At 38.3% G+C, this 12676-nt stretch overlaps 1 protein-coding gene across 3 annotated transcripts in view; it reads left to right on the top strand.

The window, feature by feature from the left end:
* DNAH6 (dynein axonemal heavy chain 6) overlaps positions 1–12676 on the top strand; it is a 315642-nt gene that overhangs the window by 47958 nt on the left and 255008 nt on the right. For all 3 annotated transcript variants that reach the window (XM_049856189.1, XM_049856188.1, XM_049856190.1), the window contains exons 9-11: positions 955–1123; positions 4215–4331; positions 9170–9370. In XM_049856189.1, the coding sequence (XP_049712146.1) occupies positions 955–1123; positions 4215–4331; positions 9170–9370 (487 nt within the window). The remainder of the gene's footprint in view (positions 1–954; positions 1124–4214; positions 4332–9169; positions 9371–12676) is intronic.

The raw sequence follows: 12676 nt of genomic DNA, 5'->3' as shown, positions 1-12676 counted from the left end.
GCAGGCAGCCGCACAACCACACAAAGCTGTCACCTCCTAGTGCTTCACCAGGGGACTCTCCTTTATGGATTATCTCTGCCACCTGCTACCCAACTGGATCTTGACTGAGACTGTTCTGGAGTTTGGAATTCCTGTCACTCTAAAACCTGATGACTCAGATAAGTCAGGATGATAAAATTTGACTGACTACAAATAACTCAAAAACAAAGTCACCAAACAGTATCTGTCAAGTTGCAGTCCTGTAATGCATATATCATTGTTACTCAATGCTCAGTAATTTAGCCCAGCTTTTGCAGCTGCCTATTTCGTAAATCTCCACCATGCACCAGTTTCATTTTCAGTTACAAAAATATCTGTGTCATAACAGAAGTCAATAAAGCAGTCCCTGAGACCACCACGGTCAGCCTCCAGGTGCTAGAGGCACCTGGAGTTCCATTTAAGGAGAATCAAAAGTTCTTCTAAATGTCTTGCTGACACAATCTGCTTTCTAAGTACTCAAGTAAGGAAGAATAAGATTTGTGCCTTTAGGCTACCAATTGTTATCAACCAACATTTATTCAATAGCAAAGATTTCACACCTTTACCATTAGAATGCAAGTTGTATATTCATTGATCTTACCTTTAAATCTTAAAAAAAAAAAAAAAAAACTGCATGGCCCTTTAGGCTAGGTAAACTATGTGCATTTTCTATAACAACTATATTTCTCACTAAATAGCCTACAGAAGAGTTAAAACACCTAGTGAAGCTAGAATTGATGCTATATATTGGAATATTTGTGTCTTAAAATGAATGATGTCTACAGACAATTCTTTTGGGCAATAAACCTCTGATATTGTAATATGATTAAACTGAAATTGAAGAAAAAATGCATTTTTAAATTTAAATGCTTGCTTTATATCACTTTCAAAAATACGTAATGAAAATTGAAGCTGTATTTTTTTTTTCCTTTCAAGCTTTATCCGTCTAAATGACTATCTAATTGAGAACACAATGCATGACCTAACAGTAAATTCTGTTAACACTCTTTTGAGTTATCTTACTGACAAGTTAAAACGAACACCTTCAGCAGATGTCATTCAGAAATGGATTAGTGAAGACAAGCCTGAAGTCACTGATAAAAAGGTATATTCACAATGAAGTTAAGAATGTCCGCTGGTCAACATTTATTGAGTGCTTACTGGGTCTCGTGGCACAGTGGTTAAAAGCTCAGCTGCTAACCAAAAGGTCAGCAGTTCAAATCCACCGGCCACCCCTTGGAAACCCTATGGGGCGGTTCTACTCTGTCCTATAGATGCGCTATGAGTCGGAGTCAACTTTGCAGCAGCAGGTTTTGGTTTACCGTGTACTATGAGTTATGCTATTTTCTGTGTACTAGAAAAATAGAAGAAATGTGGGGAGGATTTCACATAATCAGGACCAGTCATACACATATGCACTAACAGAGTGAAAATCAGCATATGGGCAAGTATCTAATAATAAACTGAGAATCCACTGTGCTGACAGTATGTTACTGTCTCTCTCGTACCAAAACAAAACCCACTGCCGCCGAGCCAAGTCTGACTCATAGCATCCCTATAGGACTGGGTAGAACTGCCCCATAGGGTTTCCAAAGAGCAGCTGGTAGATTCGAACTGACGACTTTTGGTTAGCAGTTGAGCTCTTAACCAGTGTCACAGGTATTTGCTAAGGGCTATTAATGTGTTTTATTTGACAAATATTTCTTAAGTACCTACTGTGTGTGTCAATCCCTATGCTGGGTGTTGGACATACAGTGATGAAATGATATTCATAGACAGGAACTTTGCCCCCAAGGAGCTTATAGTTTGGAGGCTATCATAGGCATGAACTGGCAGAGGGAAGCAGGGAAGGTGATGTAAATGGAAGAAATGAGCAGTGGTGTAGAGGTGAGAAGAACAAAGTCATAGAAGCAAATGTTTGTGCTTTGAGTGGCTAACCTATCGAGTTGATCCTAGGGTCACGGAAGAATAATTTCACCTTGAGATAATTCATACTATCTCATAGCCATATTTCCCAGTAAGCTTTTCCCTAGCTTCAGCCTTGATGACAGCTTCATGCCAGAAAATCTGAGAACATAACAAAATATTCTTACTGGTTTCATCAAGCTTCCTACCTCCACATCTCAACTTCCTCCCCAGGAAACCCAACTATGCAGTTTCAAGGCCTAATGAATATACTTTGCCTTAGTTTCCATTTTCTCCAAAAGTTGAATAGTGACCACATACTCCTTTTCATTGTTTCCTTTCCCCCTCATTATCAATCCTTCCTTTTTCTAAATACTACCACATTTTAAAGTAACGTTTTTCTAATTATAGCAATGCTATGTGTTAAATACAGAAAATGTGAAAAAAAAAAAAACACAGAAATGTGCAAAGAAAAGAGTCTTCTGCTAGCAAAGAAAACTACTTTCAAGGGGTGGGGGGAGGCATCATATTTTATTTGTTTATTTATTTGTTTGACTCCCTGTTTTTCTACTTAGTAATATATTATTTAAAAAATCTCCCAAGTTATAGAACAGAATTCTAACTTAAAAAGAAAGACCAGACTTGCTGGCCTGACAGAGACTAAAGAAGCCCTGAAAGTATGGCCCCGGACATCCTTTCAGTTCAGTAATGAAGTCACTCCTGAGGTTCACCCTTCAGCCAAAGATTGGACAGGCCCATAAAACAAAACGAGACTAAAGGGGTGCAGCAGCCCAGGGACAAGGACAAGAAGGCAGGAGGGGACAGGGAAGCTGGTGATAGGGAATTCAGGGTTGAGAAGGGAGAGTGTTGACATGTCCTGGGGTTGTTAACCAATGTTATAAAACAGTATGTGTACTAGCCATTTAATGAGAAACTAGTTTGTCCTGTAAACCTTCATCTGAAGTACAATAAAAAAAAAAATCTCTCAAGTCAATATGTATTTTGTCAACAGCTGTGTAATATTCTCACATTATATAAATTTCGTGAACAATGTCCTATCGTTAATCACTTTCTCACTGCAAAGAACCTCCTCGCCTGTATATTTCTCATGTACCTCTCATTTTTCTCCCTAGAGGAAATTCCTGGATGTGGAATTATGGGGTCAGAAATATGCGGAATTTTTAAAGCTTGATACATACTGATGCATAACTTTGTAGAGAGTTTTCTGTCAACTTACAACCTTTTTTGCAGTGTTTGAGAATGAGCATTTACGCACAATACACACTAGATAATTATCTTTCATTTTGATCTTTGTCAGCCTGTTGCATGTTAAGTGGTATATCACTGCTTTTTAACATCGCATTCCTTTAATTGCCACCTCAGAGCAGGGATAAGAAGATAGGTCAGAATGATCTGGGTTTGAATTCTGTTCTGCCACTTACTAGCTAGTGTGTCCTGGATGAAATGTCTTACCTTCTCTAGATCTAAATTATTTTATGAGAGTAACAATGGTACCTGCCTCATATGGTTGGTGTAGAAATTACACGAACGCTTAGTACTGTGCCTGGCATACAGTAAACATTTGATAAACATTGTTCCTCCATAAACTATTTTGAGGAAAAGAAGAAAGAAGCGATTTGTTGATCATTGGTATTTTTCTTTTGAGAATAGTCAGATCAAGCCCTTTGCCCATTTTATATTTAAGCACATTTCTATTTGAGCATATATCTATTTAAATATTATTATCAGTATATATTTCAATTAAGTATATTTACCCAGTGCCATCGAGTATATTAATATAGTGTAACTAGTTAATGCATTTGACTGCTAGCCCAAAGGTTGGAGGTTTGAGTCTACCCAGAGTTGCCTTCCTAGAAAGGCCTGGTGATCTACTTTTGAAAAAATCAACCACTGAAAACCCTATGGAGCACAGTGCTGCGCTGACACACATGGGGTCGCTGTGAATCAGAGTTGATCAGTGACAAGTGTTTTTATGTGCTATGTATATTACTGACTGATACGTTTTCCCAGTTTGATGTTTGCCCTTCCTTTTTGTTCATAGTGTTTTTATAAGGGGAGAAATTTTACATTACGTAGTCTTTCACTATTTGCCTTTATTTTTTTCAGCCTCTGTGAATATTCTTTGAAAGACTTCCCATGTGTCAAAATTATAAGATCGGCTAATTTTATAAAGTTAAGAATATGTGCCTCTTGTAATACAGCTTTTTACAATTTTTATTCGACACCTTGGTGCTTGTATCTTTATAACACTTAAAACATCCATGTTTCAGGCACCCCCTTTGCTGGAAAAGCAAGAAGAAGATGAATCTCTCATTCCCATGTTTCTCACAGAGCTGATGTTGACAGTCCAGTCACTATTTTTCGAGCCTTCTTTGGAAGACTTCCTGGTGCGTGTTTCTTTGTACAGTGCCCTTGTTGGATAGCACTTTGTTGGAAAATGAAGCCACTGTTTTGCTAGCAATTGGTTGGCAGAACTGCCATTGCTACTTCTCCAAACTGATCATACAAAAAAGCAGGCATTGTTCTGTGGGCAGCACTACACTTACGTAAAAACGATCTAAATGTTTAGCACAGTTTCTTTGACTTGGGACAAATTAGGAGGTAGGGTAAGATACACTATTGTGTTGGTTATCTAGTGCTACTATAAAAGAAAACCACAAGTGGATGGCTTTAACAAGGAGAAATTTATTCTCTCACAGTCTAGGAGGCTAGAAGTCTGAATTCAGGGTGCCAGCTGCAGGAGAACGCTTTCTTTCTCTGTTGGCTCTGGGGGAAGGTCCTTGTCATCAATTTTCCCCGAAGGAGGAGCTTCTCAGCGCAGGGACCCTGGGTCTGAAAGATACGCTGTTCTCCTGGCTCTTTTTTCTTGGTGGTATGAGGTCCCCCTATCTGTCTCTGTTTGCTTCTGTCTTTTATATCTCAAAAAAGATTGACTTAAGACACAACCTAGTCTTGTAGATTGAATCCTGCCTCATTAACATAATTGCCTGTAATCCTGACTCATCATCAGATGTCAAAATGGTGGAAAATTACACAATGTTGGGAATCATGGCTTAGCCAAGTTGACACACATTTTGGGGGGACATAATTCAATCCATGACAACTATCAACATATTCTATACAAAATTAGAATTGCCTCTTTGGCATCCCTGTAATAAGAGTCCAAGAAATCACTCTACTCTAAATACTGTTTTTTGAAATCTTTTAAAGTATGCTGCTTATGAGAGAATTTTGTTGTTTTAGTTTTCCACTGCTATATAGCAAATTACCATAAATTTAGCGGCTTAAAACAACTCCCATTTATTATCTCATAGTTTCTCTGGATCAGGAGTCTTGGGAGAGCTTAGCTTGGTCCTGTACTTCAGGGTTTCTTAGGCTGCAATCCAGGTATTGGCTGGGGCTGAGGTCTTATCAGAAGCTTGACTGGGGAAAGATCCATTTCCAAGTTCTTTTGGGTTGTTAGAAGAATTCACCTTCATGTACCTATGGGACCCCGTTTTTTGTGGGATGTCATCTAGGGATGACCCTTAGGTTCTTGAGACCTCCCACATTTCCTTGCCATGTGGCTCACTGTACAGGCCGCTCACAATATGGCTTTTGACTTTTCAATACCAGCTGGAGAAGCTCTGTTTCAGGAAGAGTTCAATCTCTCTTTTAAGGGCTTTCACTTGATTTAGTCAGATCTATCCCGGATAACCTCCCTTTTGAGTAACTCAGAATCAACTGATTTTGGATCTTGGTTACAACTACAAAATCCCCTCACCTTTGCCATGTAATGTCGTCTTATCACGGGAGTGGCATCCCATCATATTCACAAGTCCCATTCATACTCTAGAGGAGAGGGATTATACTGGGTTTGTATACCAAGGGGAGGGAATCTTGGAGGCACGTTTGTGTATGTGCATAGATTAGTAAATCATTTAGTCTATATTTTCTGCTGTTAACTGGTATGCCTTGGTGCAAATAGCACTAGATCTCTAGATTCTAGTCTTGGCTTTACAATTAATAAGCTATGGTACATTGGGGAAACCAGTTACCTCTCTGAGGCTCAGTTTCTGCATCTCTAAGGTGGGGAGGCAGGTAAGTTCCAGGGTTGCTTCCAATTCCAGCAGTCATTGGACCGTGGATTTAAGAAATAGACTGTTTTGTTTAAGACATGTACAATGATAGCAGACTGCTGAGATCCCTGTGCTGGGGCCTCCTTCAGGAGCTCTCACACAGAAGCACTAGGCTTCCATGCCCCCTCCTGGTCAGAAGACTCATTTCCTTCACTTGGAAGGCAGGTGTCCTGTGCAGCAGATGACAGAGAAGACTCTCTCCAGCAAGCAACTGGTTGTTCTTCCCTTTATCCCCAAGTGATCAGGCCTCAAAAAATGACATACCCTTCCCTTTCCCTAATGTAGGACCTGCCTCCCACACAGGTATTTTAATTCCTGCATGTAAAGAACATATGGCCAAGTTCTGGATATAAGAAACACATTCATGTGTTCACACCAACATGTAAGTTTTTACTTCATATAATCCAAAATTAGCCTATCATTCATAAATTTTCTATTTGCTCTCATTATTATTTTGGCCACTGGTCTTAACACACATCCCCATCTAGGACCCCACCCTTGGTTTAATTTCTCTTGGCTCTTCTGTAACAACATGTTTTCCTTTCTCAGTCTTCTCTCCCAGTCTCTTTGTGTGTGTGTGTGAGATCCTTAATTATGGTTATCTTAAGGGGCTCCCTCCTCTTCTCTTCACATTGTCCATGTTCTTCCTGGGTGCTCTTACATGTGTCCATTGTTGTAACTACCGCTTTTCGAAGAGCAACTAATATGTGTTTCCAACTACTGCTTTTCTCATAAGCTCCAGTCTCATAGCCATCTGGAAGTCACCATCTGAATGTCCCACAGTTAATTCCAACTCAGCAAAATAAATTGAATTTATCAACTTCTTCCAAAACTTGCTCCTCCCTTCCTGTCTTCACCTCAATGAAAGGCTTTATCCAGATAGATGCTCAAACCCGCAAGCTGGGAGTCATCCCAGAGTCTCCCTCACCTCATCAAGATCAAGTCACCAAATCCTATGATCCTTACTTGCATCCCCTCCTCCACTCCTCTCAGTCAGAATGTCATCATCTCCTATCTGACCTGTCATCACCGTCTGTTCTGGTCTGCCTGCCTCTCTTCCTTCTAATCCATTTTCCACACTGCCAACAGTGAGATCATTCTCATAGGCAAATCTAGTCATGTCACTTTCCGGCTTTACATTTCTCCATTGTCTAAAGTAGCATTTTTTAAAGGATGCTCTGTGAGATGTTGATAGCTATTCCAGGAGAAAAGGGGATGCAATATACATTTGCATATTAACAGATGTGAAGAATTCTGTTTGGCAGATCCTGAGAAGAAGCTTGTTTAGCTTTGTTTAACCTGGGATTTCTTCCCAAACTTACCAGACATGGAACCCTTTTATCCTCAGGGCAATCCGTGGTTGCAGCCTGGGGGAAACTGGCCTGTAGACTAACAATAGAACTCAGCATCTTGCACAAGGCCTTTAAGGGGGGAAGGGGAGGGAGTGGCATGGTGTCTGTTTCTCTCCATTGACGGTAAACACTCCAGCTCCTAAATGACGTATAGCCCCCAAACCTGCCAGCCAGCAGGGCTCAAGCCTTAGCAAGGACTCTACTCCTGGAGTGGACACTTGGGGAACTTCACTCATCTTCTAAGATTCATTTCAAGAAGTACCCTTTCTTTACCTCATTTTCTCCAGTTAGATTTTGTATTATTTTATAAATTATGAACTAATTCATGTTCATTGCAGAGACTGTGAAAAGCACAGAAAAAGATCTTTAAAATCATCCATAGTCTCATATGCCACTAAAAAAAAATTGTAACATTTTGATGTATTTCCTTGTGGTTTTGTTTCGCTGTATACCGATCCCAGTGCCATCGAGTCGATTCCGACTCATAGTGACCTACAGGACAGAGTAGAACTGCCCCATAGAGTTTCCAAGGAGCGCCTGGAGGCCTGTATACTGATATGCAGACATATATAGCTTACCATAAGATCATATACATATATTGGGGTCATATTATACTCCATTTTATACCCTGCTCATTTCGCATAAGCTTTCCCCATGCCATCAAAAAACCCTTGGATATGCTATTTTAAGTGTTGCTTAATTTTCCATTGTGTAAGTGCTCTGTGATGTCGAACATTTAGGTGTTTCTCTAGATATTACTGTTAGTAATGCTGCAGTGAGTGTCCTGGTCCATACATCTTTGTTTATGTGCCTAATTTTTTTCTCTCATGTTAGATTTTGGGAACAGAAATTACTGCTTAAAGAATACACATGTTTAATCCTCCCTTTAAACTTTCCCTGATTCCCTGAGGCATATTTTGGCTTTATGTCCCTTAAGACCATCATGGCTTGCATTGTGTCCCCCCAAAATATCTGTCAACTTGGCTAGGTCCTGATTCCCTTGTATGATTGTGTGATTGTTTACCATTTTATCATCTGATGTGATTTCCCTATGTTTCATGAATCCCATCACTATGATGTAATAAGATGGATTAGCGGCACTTATATTGACTCGACGGTACTGGGTTTTTTTTTTTTTTATATTGATGAAGTCTACGAGATTAGACAGTGTCTTAAGTCAATCTATTTTGAGATATAAAAGAGAGAAGCAAGCAGAGAGACATTGGGAACCTCATATCACCAAGAAAGCATAGCTGGAAGCAGTGTACATCCTTTAGACCTGAGATTCCTGGGCTGAGATGCTCCCAGACCAAGGAAAGACTGATGACAAGGACTTTCCTCCAGAACTGACAGAGAGAGAAAGCTTTCCCCAGGAGCTGGCACCTGAATTCAGACTTCTAGCCTACCAGACTGTGAGGGAATAATATATTTCTCTTTGTTAAACACATCCACTTTTGGTATTTCTGTTATAGCAGCACTAGGTGACTAAAACAAGACCCTACTGTATTTTCTTCATACTTCAAATGTAGCACTCCTCACAATGTGTTGCGATTTTATGTTTATCTGTCTCTCTCTCTCTATTGGAAAATATGGTTCCATAAAGCAAGGGCTGTGTCTTCTGATTATAATATACTCAGAGTCAACACAGCACTTGGCCTGGTTGAATGAATTATTATTTGTTCTAGCATTTCAGAAAATTCAGAAATATTCATAAATATAACTATATATTTATATTTATTCTTTTTTCTCTAACAGGATGGTATTTCAGCTGCAATTAATCAGTTTCAGAACACTGTGTTATCAGTTCCTAATCTCGTGCCTGATCCATATTTTGATGCCTTCACCAGCCCTTACATTAACAACAAACTTGAAGAAAAAACTTGTGGACCTGGACCAAGTTTATCAGCAGTATTTGATGATGATAAAAATTTTCACACAATCATCTATCAAATAAAGGTATGTTTACTTACCTAAAACTGCTTTATAATAGTCTTATATTTTTAGGAAATTGAATAGTATATTTTCTTTATTTCTTATTATTTGTGTGTTCTGTTTGTGAAAATCGGAATACTGCCTAATCTCCAAATGGTAAAAGTTGAAAATAATGTTGTTTGTCCTTTAAAATTTGTCCCATAAAGTATAACTATTTAAAAGCATTAAAATATCATCTGGCAAGAGAGTTATATGCCATTAACTGTCTACTTGTGTGTGTTCCAGTGAAGCAGTATGGCTGTAAAGGATGCTGAGAGACACAGGTGGAATCAGGATGGCTTAGCAGCCAACAGAATTTTTTTATTGAAGTCATTAGTTATTAAGTATTTTTTAGGTTTGATTAAGACGCAGTGTAACTCTTTTCAGCCCATTTGAAAAGAAATGTAATGGCATCTGCTCATAGCCCTCAAATGCAAACACTAAAAACTGAAGCATTGGACTCAAACATACCAACAATCATGAGGATGGGCAATGTTTCATTCTGTTATACATAAGGTCACCATGAGTCAGAGCCAACTTGACAGCAACTAACAACAACACCTAAAGCGCGTATGAGGGTTTTGGAAATAGTACTCCCTGTACTAAAATTGTCAGCTTCAATGCCCCAATTTTTAAAAATAAGAACCCATTTTAGAGAATATTGAGGTGAGAAGATAAAAGACAGCACTACTCCTTGGGCTGTTTCTCTGCTAGATCTCCGGGTAACCTAATCCTCTGCTTGAAAAACAGGAGACAAAGCTGTGACCAGTGTAGTCCTTGACTTACTGTAATTGCTTTTGCTCCTTGGCACCCAAGTACTACAAACTTAACATTGACCTACTACTGTCATACGTATGTGTCATAGATATACTGACAAATAGGTCAATGTTAAGTTTGTAAGGTCCAGCAGTACTTGGATGCCAAGGAGCAATAGGTCAATGTTAAGTTTTAACATAGTGTTTAAATTTGTTTATTTTATAAAGATATGGTTCTAACTATCCCAGTAAAATTTTTAAAATCAAAGATATTTCGTCTATTATCTCTACACCTGCTGATGATGAAGTTCTTATTCCCAACTCCATTACTTTAAATCATCAATTCAAGAGTTATAAGCTCCTACTGTGTTATTAAGGAGCTCTGGTGGGGCAGTGGTTAAAGCAATCAACAGCTAACCCAAAGGTCAGCAGTTCGAAACCATCAGCAGCTCCTCAGGAGGAAGATGTGGCAGTCTGCTTCTGTACAAATTTACAGCCTTGGAAACCCTATGGGGTCACTCACTATGAGTCAGAATCAACTCGATGACAGTGGATTTGGCTTGGGACCATGTTATTAGACACTATTTCCTTGATCCTCATTTCATAATTTTAACTTTGCAAATTATTTTGACTGTATATAGAATCAAATGTAGAACCTAATTAGAAAATTTAATCCTAGATCTTTGCTTCTTTTGCACCAGTACTTGTGCTAAGGATGTCTTCCACAGCCTCCTTTCATTTATTAACTACCACAACAACTAGCCTAGAAACAAATACCAAAATAGAATTCTGCTTCATCAACTTTGACTCTCTTAGTGAATTACTTTTCTTTAAAGTGATAGCTACTACATTTATAATTAAAAATCAGCCAGGAGGAACCAAGGATAATAAAAAAAAAAAAAAAAAAGATTTTTTTTTTTTATTATCCTTGGTGGCAACTTCTAAATATGAATTTCCCTATAATATCCTAAAAAATAATGACCTATGAGGAGAAGAAATAAAACCAAATAAAATTCAATCCTTTAGCTAGTAAGGAGAAGACAGAGAAAACCCAAACTTCACATTACCTTTGAGTAGAAAAATAAACACAAATCCCAATGAGAATTCTTTCTTATGCTCTGCCATAAGCCTTTGTAGAGAATGAGGGCAGTCCTGAAAAATGCATAAAAACAAGAAGGGTTGATCTAAAATTAGTCCTTTGTCATTAAATATTCTTTATACTTTGTTGAAACATAATGTAACTCTTTTAGGTCCATTAGAAAAGAAATGAAATGACATCTGTTCTATTTCCTGAAGAAAGGACCCTGGACCTGATGTCAGGAGAAGCTCACTGTGGGTACTTGGACAAGTCAGGACCTCACACTGGGCTTCAGTTTCCACATCTATAAAATGGAGCTGGGATAGGGTTGCCCAAAAGAATTAGTCCACCCTAAAAGCAAAAAATCTTTTTTTAAAAATCCTGATACAGTATTGACTATAGGAAAGGGACTTCAGTGTGCAAGTTATGCAAGGTGACATCCCTTCTAGAGGAGAAAATAAGATCAGAAAGGAAAAACAGAGGCATTATTTGAACTTTGGGTAGTGCCAGGTAAATGAAGCAAATGGGGAAAATTTAAAGTCCACAAGACAAAAAAGAAAGAAAAATCATAATACTCTCAATTCTCCTCCCCACCCCAATAAAACACTATATGTTTATATACTGGCAGAAGAGGCTGCCCTTGAATTTTAAATCTTGTAAACAAATCAAAATCTATGAACTGAAAATATTAAAATATATTAAATACGTAGAGAACTACTATAAGAAGAAAACAAAATGACAATTAAAGCAGAAAATGAATATTCCCTCCCCCACCAAAAAAAAAAAATGACTGTGAAGCAAAAGCAGCCTAACAAATTGAATTATATGTCTTCAAACAAGCAGTTGAGTTTATGGAAAAAACACAATGAATCAAAAACTCAAAATTGAAAACAAAGATTGGCAGGAAAAAAAAAAGACAAAAAGAATCAGGAATGAAGACTAAATTACATGGATATCCAAGGGAGAATAAACTCAAATTAAAATTTAATGACGAGTGTAAAGAAAAAAGACAGAAACACAACCAAGAGAGTGAAAATAAGATTAATCAATAAGTAAAAAGTGTCAGAACATATCTAAAATGGAAGACAGACAAAGAAGAAATAATGTACATATAACTGGAGACCCTGAAGGAGAAAAAACAAAACAAGAGCATAGAACAAACATTTATAACTACAGTCCAAGAAAATACCCTGAATCTATATATTTAAACAGCCTGTTTAGGGTACCTGGGAAAATTGACCCAGAACAATCAACTCTCAGACAGATCCTCATAAAACTCTCAGCTTCTAAACAAAAGGTCAGCAGTTGGACTCCACCAGTTGCTTCCTGGAAAACCCTATGGAGCAGTTCCACTTCGTCCTACGGGTTTGCTATGAGCCAGAATTGACTTGATGGCAGTGGCTGTGCTAACTCACTTCTGCATCCCTTGATATTAGAAAAAGTAGAGTTTAAGACAAA

Source organism: Elephas maximus, chromosome 17, assembly GCF_024166365.1.
Source record: "Elephas maximus indicus isolate mEleMax1 chromosome 17, mEleMax1 primary haplotype, whole genome shotgun sequence".
Lineage (NCBI taxonomy): Eukaryota > Metazoa > Chordata > Mammalia > Proboscidea > Elephantidae > Elephas > Elephas maximus.
Note: the sequence above shows the minus strand (reverse complement) of the source record. Positions and strands in the feature narration are given on the sequence as shown.